Source organism: Furipterus horrens, unplaced genomic scaffold (genome assembly GCF_987537825.1).
Source record: "Furipterus horrens unplaced genomic scaffold, mFurHor1.1.pri manual_scaffold_5, whole genome shotgun sequence".
Taxonomy (NCBI): domain Eukaryota; kingdom Metazoa; phylum Chordata; class Mammalia; order Chiroptera; family Furipteridae; genus Furipterus; species Furipterus horrens.
The window spans coordinates 57,144,122-57,162,238 of NW_028327175.1; the positions used below are offsets into that span (position 1 = coordinate 57,144,122).

At 34.4% G+C, this 18,117-nt stretch overlaps 1 protein-coding gene and 1 non-coding gene across 2 annotated transcripts in view; one reads left to right on the plus strand and one right to left on the minus strand.

The window, feature by feature from the left end:
* The window catches only part of TMEM161B (transmembrane protein 161B), a 75,814-nt gene that overhangs the window by 43,900 nt on the left and 13,797 nt on the right, over positions 1 to 18,117 (minus strand). Inside the window, exon 2 of the mRNA XM_090276456.1 lies at positions 10,604 to 10,707. Coding sequence (XP_090132582.1) covers positions 10,604 to 10,707 — 104 coding nt within the window. The remainder of the gene's footprint in view (positions 1 to 10,603; positions 10,708 to 18,117) is intronic.
* On the plus strand, positions 4,435 to 4,541 carry LOC150008666 (U6 spliceosomal RNA). Its single transcript, XR_016511453.1, has one exon. It is a non-coding gene; the product is annotated as a U6 spliceosomal RNA (small nuclear RNA).

The following is an 18,117-nucleotide window of genomic DNA, read 5'->3' on the forward strand; positions in this document are numbered from 1 at the left end:
TATATATGTTTGGAAATTTTCATTAAAATTAAAACACATAAGGCCCAAATGTGTATATGGTTTGTGACCTCCTGTTTCCACAGCATTTCATGATTCTACTAACTACTTCACTAGACTCACCTTCAACAATCCCCTCTTCAAACATGACATTCTGCTAGAATGAATGACATTTTATTTCACAACTGTTTCATTCCTTGGCATTCTGGCATATATTCTCTTTTCTGCTTGTAAACACCTATGCCCCTACCAGGCAAATTCCACATTTACTTTTTACTTATAAGGCAGTTTCCCTGTGCTATAATAAAGAATATATCTGGTCACTGTTTTCAGTTCTTGGAACACAGTTCAAAAGCTCTTAGAATTTCCTGAGTAACAGGGCATGTCTTTGCTATGCTAATGAGGGGATTCCTGGTATGCTTTAGGTTGGAGGCTGGTCACCAGAAACAGCAACCACATAAAGGAGAGGGAGCCAGAGATTAAATTCAATCATGTGGTCAATGATATCTATATGACCAGTCATACCTCTGTAATGAAATGCCACAAAATCTCTGGACACTAAAGCTCCTGAGCTTCCTGGTGCATCAACACACTGATGTCCCTGGAGGGTGAGATACCCTGACTTCACAGGAGGAGACAATGAAAATTCTTTGCTCCTTCCAAAAGCTCATCCTATGTGCAATCTTATAATAAAACTGTAATCATAACACTTACTAAGCTCTAGTCATTTTAGCAAACTACTAAATCTGAGGTGGTTGTGAAAATGCACTTACTGATGGCTATCAGCTGGTTATCCAAATATGGGTAAGCCTGTGTATTCCAAGAACCTGCAGCTGGCATCTGAAGCTTGGGCATTCTTATGGAGGATTCTGCCCTTAATCTGTGAGGTCTGTGCTAACTGTAGGTAGTGTCAAAATTTAATTGCAGTTGGTATCAGACCAGTTGAGTTAAAATGGAACATTCCACTAACTGAAAAATTCCTTGAGTAAAGATTTCATGTGTGTTTTTTTGTTTTTGTATATTTCCAACTAGTACAGTTACTGGCAGATAGCAAGTGCTCAAAAAGAATCATTGAATCAAAATAAATTCAGTTTTACTGTCAGTTTAAAGATTTTTAAATAAAATATGTATCCTAACCAAAAAAGTCCCTACACTATAATTAACATGGGTGAAGAGGCACATCCTGACACTTCTACTGAAGTCCAGAATCTTAACTTACAGTCAATTCTCATTATTTGCGGTAGTTATATTCTATAAAGTTGCTGCAAACATTGACCCATTGCTCCTAGGGGAAATATAGGGTTACATTCCTGAGAGCATCCTGTAGTAACATTTCATCAGCCAATCAATAACGTAATCTTGTTTTATGTGTGCTTATGTTTAAAGATACCTTATTTAATATATAGTTCATTAACATTAAATTCACAGCCAGAACAAAGCTTATCTAATAATTGTAATAATAAATACAGTAATGCATTTTCCTGAGTTTTATGAATATTTGTGCAAATTTTCTCTGTAAGGCACATGACAGCCTTCTTGTAATTAGGAACACTATTCCCCATTTCAGTACTATGCTTGGGGGTCATTTTAAACAGTGGAGTCACTAACAAAAAGCAAAAATGCGAAAACAGTAGCACTAATTAGACCTTGAAAAGGACACCTGATTACAATATGAGAGGTAAAACAACAAGGAATCACTTGCTGGGAAAAATGGGCCCAGGGCCATTCAATTTTTTCCCCATTCTGCACATTTATGAACTTCCTAGAAAGTATCATAACTATCAATTTTATGGTGCTTTAATGAATAATTTTACATATAAATTTTAACAAGTAGGCAAATCACAAATACAGACTTTCCAACTGATGAGAATTGAGTGCATAACATTTAGAAGAACATTTAAATGAGCAATAACTTATTTCAGAGACTAAAATTAGTTGTTTAGCTTTGAGAAATAATAATCAGTGGGAAAAAACTTTTATTATAGGGAAACTTAGGTTACACTTAGAGTCCTATAATAATAAAATATTTTAAGATCCTTACATTTTCTAGGACCTACTTTCTTTTCAAATATATTCAAGCTTGTTTTTCTCTTACTTTGTAAACCCATTTTCTAAAATGCATTGCACTTATTACCCTTTTAATAGTCAAGTCAGGTCATCTTCATTAGTAATAACTATTGTTCAAAGTTGGAATTTAAGGATGCTGGGTGCTCTCAGGGTCACTTCTAGTCATTCATCAGACATTTACAGGGCCCACTGTGGTCAAGTACTCTACTAGGCAATGGAGATATAACCACATACAATAAAGCCTGAGCTCCTGCTTTCCTGACTCTCATATTTCAGTTGGGGCAGAATTTAACCAATAAAAAATGACAAAAAAAATCATAAATTGGATACAATGCAAAAATCAAACAAGTGGTGCTAGTGAGAGACATAAGCCTTACATATTTGGTTAGAAAAACCTCTCTGAAATGACATTTACCCAGCAAGCTAAAGGATGAGAAGAACAGAGGGGAAGAGCATTCCAGGAGAACAGCATGTCCAAAAGCACAAAGATATGAAAGAACACTGGAGTAAATAAAAGGCCAAAGAGGCAGCAGCACCATGTACAAGGAGAAACACATGAGGGAGGCTGAAAAGAGAAGGGAACAAATCAAGAAAAACCTCCTGGGTCATGGTATGAAGTTTAGATTTTATGCTGAAGTAATAGTCTCAAGGTGGGGGGAAAGGCTTGCTTTACATTTTAAGATCCCTTTTGCTGCCCTGTGAATTAAGAGGGAGGAAAGAATGGCAGAGAGATATATTCTGGACAACGAATCAACGGGTCTTGCTAATAGACTAAAGGTAGGAAATAAAAATATCGTAAGGAATGAAGGATGACGTCTACATCTTCAATCTGAGGAAGATGGTAGTATTTTTCTGAAATATGGAGTAGAGTAGGAAGGAATCAAGAATTTAAACATACTGAATTTTTAAGTACTTATGAGACATCAACTTAAAATTTCAAGAGGGTAACTGTATATTAGAGTCTACAACTCAGAAATAACTTGAGGTCATTACATAATTGTGGTTTTTAAATCTATAGTAATTAATAAGATCTCTAAGGAGAAAATAAAACATGGTAGAAAGCTAAACAGTTAATAAGAAAGTGAGAAAACGGAGTTTATGAAGGCAATGCATGGAACAAATCTGGCTATAAAGGAAATCAAAGATATAAGGCAAAAACTAAGAAATGGATATAAAAAGGGTTTTTTTTAAGGAGGAAGAGATGGGGGGTTGTGGCTCCTTTTTATTTGTTATTGTTGTTACTTCTAATGAGAGGTTATTTTTTAAGTGCTGTGCTAAAAGAACTAATCCCAAAGAAAGGAAGCAACAGATAGAGAAGAAAGAAATTGCCAAAGAAGCAGTTTGGGTGAAGGTTAGAAGGAATGGGGTACAGAGTTCAAGTGCACGAATTAAGCCCTGACAGACAAAATATTTCCTTCTCAGACAAAAATTAAATTACATAAACAAAGAAGGAGGAGGAGGAGGAGGAGAAGAAGGGGAAGGAGGAGGAGGAGAGGAGGAAGAGGAGGAGAAGGAGAAGGAGGAGGAGGAGAAGGAAGAAGAAGAAGAGTGAGGAGGAGGAGGAGGAGGAGAAGGAAGAAGGGAGAAGGAAGAAGAAGAAGAAGAGGAGGAGGAGGAGTTACACATGTAATGAAGTTTGTGGCTTGGTCATCTGAAGATAAGAGTAACTGGCTCGGTTTTCAAGAGCTCAGAGTAAGGCTGAGGCAGGCAGGCAGGCATGTTTCAGGAGAAAGATTTGGGTTGAAAAAAGGTGTCTATGAAGTGGAGCATACAAAGACTGCCAGGCAGTATCGAGTGGCCATAGAAGGTCTGAGATCATGAATTCAAACTCAAACTTAGAAATACAGCTGCATAACTTTTTTTCAACGGTTAGTACTTCAAACACAATTTAATTCCCTACCATATGGTTCCCACCTACTATACTTTAAGTTCTGGTCTCAATTATTGCTTCCTTTCCTGTTAGTTGGTATATGTATTTCAGCAAAATGATATGTAATATGCATGGCTGCACCATGCCTTTCTAACAGCGGGTTGGCAGACAGATACAAAAGTTGATTACTTTAGATTCTATGTAGCAGTTAATAATGGTTAAAAAATACAATTAGAGAAAAATGCTTTATGTTAATATGTGAAGCAAAAGGAACATGATGCAAAATTGCACATATAATACATATAATATAATCACAACCATGAAGGTAAAATATGAAAAGATTAGAAAGAAATGTAACAAAATTTACAGTGATTATCTTTGGTCGATGGGAATATAGTCCATTAACTCTTTCTTTTTATCAATTTACCATCATATTCTACATCACAGACATGTATTGCTTATGTAGTAAAAAATAAATGTTTTTAAAAATAAAAAATTAAGTGCTCACTTCAGCAGCACATATAAAAAAATTGAAATGATACAAAGAAGATTATCATGGCCCCTGAACAAGGATGACACACAAATTCATGAAGTATGTCATATTTATTAAAAAGTATTAATGAGATCTCACTAAAAAACTCAACCTCTAGTCCTTCAGCTAAGTATTTTATAACAACTCAGTAGCTTTTTCTCTTACATTCAGATTTTCAGCAGAATCTCAGATGTTATACACAACAAAATTATTAAAATAATTTTTCAATGATTTTCTTATATAAACCTCTCATAAAATATGACTATAACCTCTTACTGAAGCAATTCAATAGCACTGAAAAAAATATGTAACAGAAAATATAGAATGTATTGACCCGGACTCTTTAAAAACTTTAAGCTACAAAGTCATTGAAAGCAAACCACTTAAACATTTTTCAGAAGTAAAAATTCCAGAAATTTAAAATGGAAATCTGAGCATAAACAAATATAGGAAAACTGAGTACCCAGAGCAAGCTGAAAAGCTTTAATATATAAACAACTATACAAAACTCTATTTCAAAGTACGCAAAGTAGGTAACTAAAGACAGCTTTAGTTTCCATTCTAAATCTCCATAATTTTAACAAGTGGGAAAAAAAAACTTAAGAGAAAGCAAATATCACTTAAAACTTAGAAAATGGTTCAGTATAAGTAGCTAAAATATTATTTATAATACAAATACAGTCTTCTGTCAATAACTGGATATTTTAATGGAACATCATGACATTCTGAAACTGGAAATTAAGACAGCTAATGCAAGGAGAGCAAGGACTCAGGCATTCCATACAGAGGGTAGCAGCTGAAGGTTTAAACCTTTCCCTTAGGTCATAGGTCCCACCTACTGTGCATTTGAATAGTAGGTTTTCCTCACCAAAGGGAACTTGTAGATTCGTGAATCAGGCAACATGCAAAAGAGAACAGGCAAAAAGAATTAGAGCAATTGAATATGAAGGTGTTGTTACACCCTCTTTACCCAATATTGTACAAGACAAAAATCAGAATAAATCAGACCACGACATTTTCGATAAGGGAATATGAAGGGAAGGTGCCGACTAAAGTGAGAGCCTAGGGAGGCAAAGGGATAGAGAAAAATGCATAAGGTTTGAGCTAAACAATCAGGAAAATGGAGAGCAGGTTCATCAAAGAAGCTATTAAGGAGAAAAAGCAAAACCCTACTCCTCATGCAAAACCCACTATTCAAATGTACAAAGAATGTAACCTATCACTTACCTCTCCATGAACAGAGGGGCCAAGCAAACTTCAAAACAGAAAGGAACTTGAATTACAATAGAAAGTAGAACACTTTGGCTACAAATCAGTGGTATGCTGAACTCGTACATAGCTAACATCTTTAGGTGATCTGAGCAACTGTTAAACAAGTGTTCCTTATGTCAGAGAAAGCAGTTCACACTAAACATACAAAAACACCAGGAATTTTCTTCCTTTGGGGGATGCAGAGAGAACTAGGGCAATTTGAGAGCCCGAGGTTTCTTCAGAGTTGAGTGTTTCAAGGTCACAGCTGAGATTTCCATGTTCACACATTACAGGCAAAAGAAATCTTACTACTTAAGTTCTTGTTAAAGCAGAAACCCCTTCAACAATATCTGACTGTCATATAAAAAGACATGAAAAAAATAACTTTTCTAGAAGAAAAGTATTTCCTATTTAAAAAACTGGAAGAATGAAATATAAAATACTGATAATTTAGTAATGTTGAATAAAGTTAATCTCAAATTGTGAGAGGTATAATTTGAATACATGATACTTCTTAAACTCTATTTCATACTTGGCATGCTCTTGGTAATTAAAATCAATGTGTATATACCTGCTAATTTAATTTAGGACTAAAGGTGGCTATGTAGCCATAGAAAAGCCCTAAGAATACAGTAAGCAAAGAGAAACCATGTGCTACTTATAACCTGAAGGATATTTTCTAAAAGGCCAAGTACAGCTAAGAAGACAGGTAGAAAAAAGAAAATCTTAAATAAATTACTCTGGAATCTGCCAACAGAAGTCACAGTGGTTGTAGAAAAGTTCACCTTCACCAAATTCAAATTTCTTTTCAAATAGGTTAGTTCTAGGACAAGGTCTCAAGTGGATGAGCAACCAAAAATCAAATAAATAATAGACTGTGTCTGATTTCTAACATAAGAGGCTTGGATCTGATTCATTTTTCACAATGTGACCATGACTAAAGTTAAAACTTCGTTTTCTCAATCGTAAAAATGGAAACAGTATTACTTACAGCAGAGGACTAGACACTCATCTATCCTGCTTTCTAAGTAAAATGAAAACTACATTTCCCAGCCTCTCTTGCACTTTGGCCTAATCTAGTCATAGGGCCCTTCAACCCTATGTAATGTGGGCAGAAATAATACATTTACTTCTAAGCTAGGCTCCTAGAATCTCCAGAAAGATGCACAGCTCCCCACCCCCCACCCCTTGACGTGCCAACTGGCACAGCATCTAACAGAGGACTTGAAGGCAGCAGGAGAAACAGTGGTGCCACAAGACAGTTTACAATCCCTAAGTCACCATTTGAAGGACAGCTGAATATTTAATACCATTTTGGGAAGGATCTACCTGGAGAGCTGCTCAACACACTCTCTGATTCCCCTATTTGACCCTTCCTCCTATCTGACGTAACTGAATGAGAAACTTTTATTAAATCCACACACTGAGATTTCTGAGGTCATAACATACCCCAGTTACATATCCTCTCATATCTAGCTCAGAATGTATAAATCCAGATGAGATAGCAGAAATAAATATTTTATCAGGATGAAGTTTTATAACATTGTAAAAGTAATATAATATTAATGGAATTAAGACTGATTAAAGACTATTCAGTTAAAAACAAACAAAAAAACCTAAAGATGTACAACAGTAACGGTAATATATAAATGTTACTTATCAAGAGCCAGAAAACTAGTTATTTTTTTCATACTAAAAATCACCAGGCTGCTAAGTTACAAGCAAAAATTGCTTATTGATTCAGTGGATTTACTTATTTAGGAAAATGGCTGGTTTACTCATTAAATCAACCAAAAAAGAATCAGGTGCCACTTCGAACACACCATTCCAAAAGAGAAAGAGGTTGCTGAGATATGGACAAAAAGTAATCTATAGAATACAAAAAAAGAAGTCATAATGTTAAAGAAAAATAAAATATTTATTTATAATGTGAAGATTTTATACTATTGGAATAAATATTAAAATGATATATACAGAAGTCAAAAAGAAATTTTTTCTGTCATACTCATTCTTAACCTATGTGGTTAATACACACATAGATTAATACACATCTAATCACTTAAATAGTTCTATTAAATAGTTCTATTCAATATAGTCACCCCCAAGCCATCCTACACTATTCATAATTTTAAAACTCCTCATGATCCCTTCCTCTTAAAGTCCTTCAAGCATTTTATAGATGATAAAGAACGCCTTCAGATCTTTTTCTTCAACTCAGCAGCAGCATGATATGGTTTAAAATGCGAACTGTCATTTCTAATCAATAAATGTTTACATAAGCAATTTATAAGGGATTTTAGATTTTTCTCAATATTAAAAGTTTCATACCATATTACAAAAGGTTTGTAAAACAATAATTATCCCAAAAGAGTAAAATAAATTATCTTATTTGATGGAGTTAGGAAACAACATTTAGCAATTTGGCTTCATGACCTAAAAATTTCAGGATTAACATTAAAGAAAGCTGGATGATCACAAAAACATAAAACAAAACGGAGGAAATGTAACTATAGCAGAAGAATAACTATTACTAGAAAATTCTAAATGGTACTCTTAGAACCTGATTCGGAATTCAGGAGAGCATTAATTAACACTAACTTTAATCTGTTTACAAAAGCAAATAAAGAATATTTAAAATACCAACTTCATTATTATTTTTAAATGCTAAGCTGCTTCTCAAATTAGTGGTATGTATATTTATGACACATACTTGTCAAGATTTAAAAGTACATTATTCTAGTATTAACAGTGAATCAGATTTGTGGGGAACTGCCCCTTGTGGTTTTGGAAATTGTAACCTTAGCCGTGAGCCTGACTTGTCCCCGCCCACCCCCACACCCCACCCCTTGTCTTTAAGTCTCAACAGAAGCTGTGCAGGAGAAATAACCAAAAACCATTCAGAGGGTTTCAATGGGGATTGGATTTTAAAAATGCTTATTATGCTTTGGAACTTGCTCTGCTTTTCTTATCTCTTAGTTAACTATAAACAATCTCTAGCAAGGAATGTATGAAACCTTGCACCTAATGCCAGTGTGGCATCAAGATGTTTAACAGACCCTGACACAGACTGGTCACTGTGCCCTCTGTACTGGTACTTGTAATCTGTAATTGTCAACTGTAATCTAGGTGCCTAAAAGCTATGATGATTCATGAATTTTGACCTTGTATCTCCCATGCATACCCTTCTCAATAAAAAGCATGAGGAACGGAGGTCTTGCGTTTTCTCCACTAGAGGGAACAGTCGCCTCCCTTACCCCCCAGACAAAATACAGTGTCCTGGATAAGTTTGTTCAGCCGTGGTCGTGAAACCTCTGCTAGACAGAGTAGTTTCCAACCGAGCCTAGGGTGCTGGAGGCAGTCCACCTCACAGGTTTACAATCTTAGTTTTTACCTGTAAATGTTTTATAGAAACAACTGAAAAAATCAAGTTATGTAAAAACATGGAAATTACCCTATGACTTAAATGGGACAAGACTGCAAAGATTTACAGCCAAAAGAGATCTAGATGTCTCAATGGAGACTCGTCATAAACAGACTCTACAAATGTGTAATTCTCAGTAGAAAATAATGCATTTTATCTGGTTTATTAATTCAGATTCCATTTATTTAGAATTAATAATAATTTGCTCAGCCGATGTTTACTTTTTTATGATCTATGGCTAAGGGTTTCCTAAACAAAAAAAGTAAACAAGATTACACAGAGTATAACCTTACATAGTTAAAGACTAGCTATTGATGGTTGATTTTTTTTTTTTACTTATAAATAGCTCTGATAGATGCTTTCAACTTTACTTAATTTGAGTCATTATTTATTTTGCTAATAAAATATACATGTTCAAATAGCTGTTCTCTCACACTTTACACACATTTATCAGTATTCAAAAAATTTTAAGCAGTCTGAATAATATTTTTCTATGGTTAAACACTGATATGGAAAAAGTATAAGCATACAAAAAGAACATAAATAATTAAAACTACAAAATAAAATCTATGGAGGAAATTCAAGCTTTATGAATAGCATGGCCCTGAATTAAAGGCCTATTGTTTATCTTGTAGTATATAAAGTAATTAGGAATGTAAGCGCTATCCATTGTTTCCTAACTTAAAAGGTCTAAACAAAAGAAAATAAGACATAGAAATCAATAATAGAATTTGGTTATTTATTGGAGATGAGTAATTGGAGTAAAACTATAGTTATGGTACCAAATCTATAACTTACCTTTCATAATTACACAGGATTTTGACATGTATTTCTGTGTGCAGAGCTTTCCTGCTTTTGCCTCACTTTATCTCCTATATTTAATTTTACTTTTCATTTTATTGTGTTACTGTACAAATTTAAGCAAGGCAACTTAGCTGCTTTGTGAAGGAGTGGGGATAGTAGTAAGCTTATAGTGCAGTAGAAAAAATTAAAATCATTCAAAGTAACTTCACCCCTTCCTTGATAAAAGTTTAAAATTCTTTGCAGTAAAAGAACCCTTTACTCATAGAAAACTCTCAGTCAATAATAGGTCATGTGAGTCATTTTTTCCAACAATTGTGAAAATAGTTAAGCACTTCAATTCACATGTCTCATCCTTTTGTTGACCAGCTTTCAAAAAGGTAACTAGAAAAGTCATGTGGTTATTTTCAGTGGCCATGGACAAAAGGGGAAAGTGAAGGGGAGAAGGACTGAACTCTTGACTGTGACTTTATTATCTTTATATTAAACAGATAAACTACTAACATTGCAAGAGAAATAAGGAAGTTAAATTATTCTCATAACTTTCCTTTGTCATATTTTTAGAAAACAGGAATTAGCACTTAACTACCTAGGAAGTTAATCAGCATGGTAAACTAAGTAGAGATTTGTAGTGCCAGTCACAATCAACCTACACTTGACTTACCTGCCATTACAGAGTAGCCATCGAGCAAGAGAATAGTGAGGTATAATCTTCTGCATGATACTGGCCATCACCATGGTAACAACCAGCTGTATACCTATTACACCCTGTGTAAAAGAACAAGTTTAACAATAAATGAATTTAGATGTGAGGACACTACTGGAAAACTTTCTATACATTTGAAAATGAAACTTTGAGAAAATGGAGTTATTATTAAACAACCTATTATTCTTGGCATTTAGACATTCAGGATCATATATGTTTAAACTTAAAATATGCAATCTCATCTTATAACCCTCTACACGTTACACAAGAGTCACATACATGTGAACAAAAGTTAAATGAACTAACATAAACATTCAAAAATCTATTCTCAAGAAATGTTCTCCATTATGTAAGGGTATCAAATGAAGTGAAAATTCGTGATTTTTTTAAATCCTTCTCCAAATTTCTATTCAACACACATAAAATACTATTTTGGCAAGTGTTAAAAGCAGTATGTATATTTTTAATTCTTGGATGGTAGTGAATGATTTTAAAGTATTAATTATAGAGTGTGATACAGCAGAATTGGCCTGAAAGTCACCTTCTAGAAAATTTTTGCTGCCATCACCAAGTTCCAGTGGGTAGGCCTTCAACAATGTCCAAAATCCCATTAGATTGACCTCATCAATCTCTCTTCTGTTCTCCATGATAGCTAAAATTTAAATCTTCTCTCTTCACACCTCCAGCCTCCCTCAAAGTTATAACTCTCCACTCTGTAGAGGACAGACATTTCCAGAGAAAATACACACCACCGACTATGAACTCTTACTTGCCACCAAGCTCACAATCACTTGTATCTACTACGCTAGTCTTTCCACACCCTCTGAAAACAGGGTGGTTCTAAACCAGAGGTTCTCAACCCATGGGTTGCGACCCCTTTGGGGGTCAAATGACCCTTTCACAGGGATCGCCTAAGACCATCGGAAAACACATAAATAATTACATATTGTTTTTGTGATTAATCACTATGCTTTAATTATGTTCAATTTGTAACAAATACATCCTGCATATCAGATATTTACATTATGCTTCATAACAGTAGCAAAATTACAGTTATGAAGTAGCAACAAAAATAATTTTATGGGTGGGGGTCACAATATGAGGAACTATATTAAAGGGTCGTGGCATTAGGAAGGTTGAGAACCACTGGTCTAAACAAAGCAAATCTCTACGTCTGTGCTTCAGAGCCCATCCGCTCTTTGATTTTCAGGAACCTTAACCACTGAAGAGCTTCCTTCCTGTGTCTTATTTAATCTCTTTGCTATTTAAGTCTTTCCTATAAGCACTGCAACACCTCTAAGTCTTTTATTTTTTCTAAAAAAAAATAATTATTTTCCCTTACTCTATAGTCCTCCTCCCTCCTCATATTCACAGCCATTTTTCAAGACTTATTCTTACTTCTACATTCTCATAACCCACCCAAGTTCCCATCTGACTTCTGCTTCAGCCTATTCTACTGAAACACCTACTACCAAAATCACTTCATCTTGCCAAATTATATTTCCTATCATAAATCTCAGCAGTTTTCCACAAGGTCTACCACAACCTTGCTTTACTTCCACCTTGATGATTAATTCCTCAGCTGGTTCCTTTATCCTAGTAGTCCAAAAATAAGGATGAATTCCAACCTCAAACCTAATTTACCAAATAAATACATACAAAATATAAAATGTTTACAAAGAAGCAGTATAGCACATTGGGTTAAGAGCTGAGATTCCAAACCCAAACTCCATGGAACAGAATTCACCATCCACTAGTTGTGTGCTCTGAACAGTTAATTTAAACATTTTGATTCTTGTATGCGCCCTGATGGGGGATCAAACCCTCTACCCTGGCATATCGGGACAACGCTCCAACCAACTGAGCTACCCCCTCAGGGTGGTAATTTAAACATTTTGTGCCTCCATTTCCTCTTTTATAATATTAAGCTTATAATTTAATTACCTTATAAAGCTACAGTTAGGAATTGTGCCTGGTACAGAGAAAAAAGTCAACAAGTTAGTACTATTTGTTGTTATTGTCATCGTTATCACTATTATTATAAAAAAGCGTTTGTTTTTAATATAAAGAATAAAGGTCTTTCAAAAATATTAGTCTATGAGACAGTTGAAAAAAATCTAATTTCATTGATTGTAACAAATTGTTTGATCTGTTGTTCATCATTGTAATAAATGTATTACTGTGGTGTAGGATAGCCACATGGGAAGGTTTTGCACATGTAAGGACAGGGATATATATAAGAACTCCCTATATTTTCCTACTTATTTTGCTGTGAACCTAAAACTGCTCTAAAAAATAAAGTCTATTAATTAAAAGAAAATTTCTACATAGAGAAACAATATAAACAATTTCAAAGACTAACTGGGAAAAAGCATTTATAACTCACATCACAAATGGATTATTTAACTTATTAGATATTGTATAGAGTGCTTATAAATTAATTAGCAAAAGACTAAATGCCTAAATAAAAAGGAACAAATACGTACAGGCAGTTGTGAAAATAAAACAAAACAAAAACAAAAACAACTGCCCTGGTGGGTGTGGCTCAGTGAACTGAGCACAAGCCTGCAAACCAAAGGGTCCCCAGTTCAATTCCCAGTCAGGGCACATGCCTGGGTTGCAGGCAAGGTCCAGCATCTGGGGACGTGCAAGAGGCAACCAATTGATGTATCACTCACACATCAATGTTTCTCTCCTCTTCCCCCTCTCTAAAAAATACATAAAATCTTTTTTAAAATTAAAAAAAATCACACACACACACACACTAAAAATGGCTCCTAAATAGGGCTGTTTTATTTATTTATTTATTTTTAAGATTTCATTTATTTTTGTCAAGAGAAAGGGGAATGGAGAGAGAGAGAGAGAGAGGAAAAGAAACATCAATGTGCTGTTGCCTCTCACACGCCCCCAACTGGGGACCTGGCCCATAACCTAGGCATGTGCCTTGACTGAGAATTGAACCAGCAACCCTTTGGTTCACAGGCCAGCACTCAATTCACTGAACCACACCAGCCAGGGCTATTTTAAAAATGTCTTTGAAACCTAAGTCAACTATGGTTTTACTGTAAATATTTTAATGCCTTAAATTCTACCAACTGGGTTAAGGCTCAGACCACTTATATTCACCTAACATCAAAGGTTACATTTTCACATTTTTTCCTTTCACATTTTCTATCACTCAAATTTACTATCCCAGTTTTGTTGTTTTTTTAATGCTGAGAACACAACATTTATTTTGATATTTTTTAATAGTATAGTGTGCTATGTATTTTTATTGAATCTACTGGGGTGGCACTGGTTAATAAAATTATATACATTTCAGATGGACAATTCTATAACACATCAACTATATATTGTGTTCACCACCCCAAGTCAAGTCTTCTTCCATCACCATTTATCCCCTTTAAACCCTCTTCTACTTCCCCCCACGCCCCTTCTCCTCTGGTAATCACCATAATCACCATGCTGTTGTCTGTGTCTATGAGTTTTATCTTTTTTGCTCAATTCCTTCACCTTTTTTCACCCAGCACCTCAATCGCCACCCCGGACAGCTGTCAGTCTCTTCTATATCTATGGTTGTGTTTCCATTTTGTTAGTTTACTTCATTCATTAGATTCCACATGGGTGAAATCATATGGTACTTGTCTTTTTCTGACTGTCTTATTTCACTTAGCATAAGGCTCTCCGGGTCTGTCTATGCTGTTGCAAAGGATAAGATTTCCTTCTTTTTGATGGCAGAGTAGTATTCCATTGCGTAATTGTATCACAGCTTTTTTATCAACTCATCTACTGATGGACACTTGCGCAGCTTCCAAATCTTCGCTATTGATAATAACACCACAATGTATATAAGGGTTCATATGTTATATTCTTTTGAATTAGTGTTTCAAGTTGCTTTGGATATATTCCCAGAAGTAGAACTGGCTCATAAGGCAGTTTCACTGTTAATATTTTGAGGTAGTTCCACACTGCTTTCTACAGTAGCTGCAACAATCTGCATTCTCACCAACAGTGTACAAGGGTTCCATTTTCTCTTATTGTTTCTTAACTTACTGATAACCATTTTCTCTTATTGTTTCTTAACTTACTGATAACCATTCTGACTGATCGGAGGTGATATCTCATTGGGTTTTAATTTGCATTTCTCTAATGACTAGTGATGTTGAGTATCTTTTAATATGTCTATTGGCTCCCTGTATGTCCTCTTTGGAGAGGTGTCTGTTCAGGTCCTTTGCCCAGTTTTTAATTGGACTGTTTCTCTGGTGTTGAGTTTTATAAGTTCTTTATAAATTTTGGATATTAATCCCTTATCCAATGTATCGTTGGCAGATATGTTCTCCCATTCAGTGGGTTCCCTTTTCATTTTGTTAATGGTTTCCTTTGCTGTGCAAAAAATTTTTAGTTTGATGTAGTCCCATTTGTTTATTTTTTCTTTTGTTTCTCTTGTCTGAGGCGATAATCAGAAAAAAATACTGCTATAAGAAATATCTGAGATTTTACTGCCAATGTTTTCTTCTAGGATTTTTATGGTTGTGAGTCTAAAATTTAAGTCCTTAATCCATATTGAGTTTATTTTGGTGTATGATGCAAGAAGGCGGTCTGGTTGCATTTTTCTGCACATATCTGTCCAATTTGAAAACACAATTTACTGAAGAGACTGTGTTTGCCCCATTGTGTCTTTCTATGTAGTTTTTGATAGAAGTTCTATAATCTTCATGCAATGAATGCCATCACAAAGAACTCTTTCAGGCAGAACAAGGCCAAGAAATATATGAGGAAGTATATCAGAAGGCTGGTGTATTTGAGATTATAGACTTAAAAGCAAAAGATATTTTTTAGTTAGAAAAAGTTCTATGAACAAAGTGAACCTTAGTCTGGCCTTGAAAGAAGTGATAGTATCACAGAATCTTCAAGGTCATCTAGTAGAGTATCTCACAAACATATGTAACAATGGATTAGTGTGTAAACTCCTTCATAGCAAAAATCATAGCCAAGTCACATCTAATAAATGTTACAGGTACAAAATGGCAGTTCAGAAAGACTAATCTGGAAGACCGATATGGCAGAATGTGAAGAACTGAGGAAGAGAGGCATCTTGCTGAACTCCCCTCTTACCCAAATCACTAAGCATAATGAGATGGTGCTGATATACCCCTTATTTAACATGTAAACTATATGAAGGCTAAACAAACAAAAATCAACAAACTGGACTGACTAGAATTAGAAATATTAACTATGTTTATGCAATAATCCCGATCAGAAATGACAAAACTTTACAGTGATATCTCTGGTACTCAGTAAAGTTATAAAGATATTGTTGCAAAATCCAGAGACTGATCAAATATGGAGGCAAAGGAAGAATTAAAGAGGCCAATACTGAGAAAGGCAAACAGCATAATACAGCTGACATATTATCAGTGTTGTAGTTGATGCTTGACTAAAGAAATGTTCAATGCAAAAGTGTAACCTTACTGCATTTTTTTACTTTACTATGCTATGTCCATAGTTTTAAATAAAGTTGAAATACTTTCTCAATACCTCATCTATGAACTGTGCTAAACATACAATAGGAATATTCCCCAAATTTCTAATAGAAGTCAATAAATCTTTCCTAGAATGTATCATCTGTTAGGGGACTACCTATATATGTGCTATTGAAAGAAAAGATCACTTTTATCCCAATAAAGGAATCTACCTAATCTTTGAGGGGTAATTTTTAAATTATGTGACAAATATTTCATCAAGGTTATTCCTCTTCATATAGATTCAGGAAAAAATCCTTGGAATAGATTTTCAAAATGGCAATCATTTTACAGAATTATATATTACCAATTTAATACAATATTAATACTAAATTTATATCAACTTTTGAGACATTACTATGCAATCTATAATTAGAGTGTACACACCAGAGTAACATTATGTAAAATGTAATAATAAAATATAAAGTATTCAATTCATTAACTAAGAGACACAACTATCTGAAGTTTTAAAACAAACCATTTTAATAAAATGACTTCACTGCCCAACTTAATACCTATATATAAATTTATACTAAAGCAGAATTTTCTAAATGTTTAAGTTAAAAGTCAAATTTCCTAAATATTTTTCCTTATTTTTTAATTAAAGCAAATATGTAAATAAGTTTAACCATAAACAAACATAAATCTCACAACACAGAACTGTTAAACTGGACAGAGATGCAGGAAGCTACAAAGCCTATCATGGCTTAAGTCTCAAATACACAACCGTGTGGGTCACTGATAAGTAGCCTTAATGGTTTTATTAGCGCTTTAAAACAATAACTTGATCAAAGAGAGAGTTTCTGTTTGGATTAATTGCCCCCAGACCCTGATTCTCTTCATAACTGGAATTGGGAAAAGTCATTTCTGAAACAAGCTCTGAAGTACCCAAGAAGGGTGAAACACTGGGGAACCTTGGATTTCAACCTTTCCCATATCTATTAACCTGAGGCCATGAATAGCAAAAAAAAAAAAAAAAAAAAAAGTTATTTGTCTTTAGTCTCTAGAAGAATGATCATTTCCATTTTTGTCAGTAATCATTTCTAGGTAAGTTAAAAAAATTATTACCAAGGAAAATTAAACAATTCACTAACAAAATTTGTCAAATGGCAACATTTTATCTTGCTTGTCAATATTAAAAACAAAATTCCCCAAACTTAAATACAAATGGGCTGCAATTTTAAAATTCAAACTTGGAATAGTGTATCTTCAGTGGACTTGACATTTGCTTTCTTTCATTAAACTAGCTCTCCTGCTGACAAGCACACTGAAACAAGGCATACATTGTTTGCTACTAGAAGGCATAATTGCAAATATACTTCAGACTCAGACCACCCCAACAGCTTCAGTTATCTTCTCCCAAATAAGTCAGAAGAGAGCGAAAGGAAAGAGGACATTATCCACTGACCTATTTTTTGTTTCTTAACATTTTCATATTTTAGTGATAGCCAGACATGTTAAGACAAACTTCTTAGAGATGCTCAAATAATTTAAAGGTCTAAATTTTGTTATTTCAAGCTAGATTTATATAAAACTTAGAATTCAAACTTAGAGCATTTAAACAAACCATCTCTAACTATATACAAAAAAGGAAATTAGATTCAAAACAACCAAGATCACAGAACTACCTAATTCATTCATCCAGAACCCAGACCTCTAATTTCCAAAACAATGCTTTTTCCATTGATTCAGTGCATTCAATGAACATTTATTGAACAACATACAATATGTGCTGAGCATCAGACCACTTGCACGCAACAGGGAGAAACAGCAGTCCCTACCATCAATGAGCAAGCATCCAGTCCACTAGGAGAGTAAACGGATCATTACAATACAGACAAGAGGATAGGCAGGAGATTCCATGAGGACTCAGCAAAAAGAGAAAGATAAATTATTAAGGGCAAAAACCTGTGAAAGGAACATTTCCGAAGGTAAAGCATGAATCAAGAC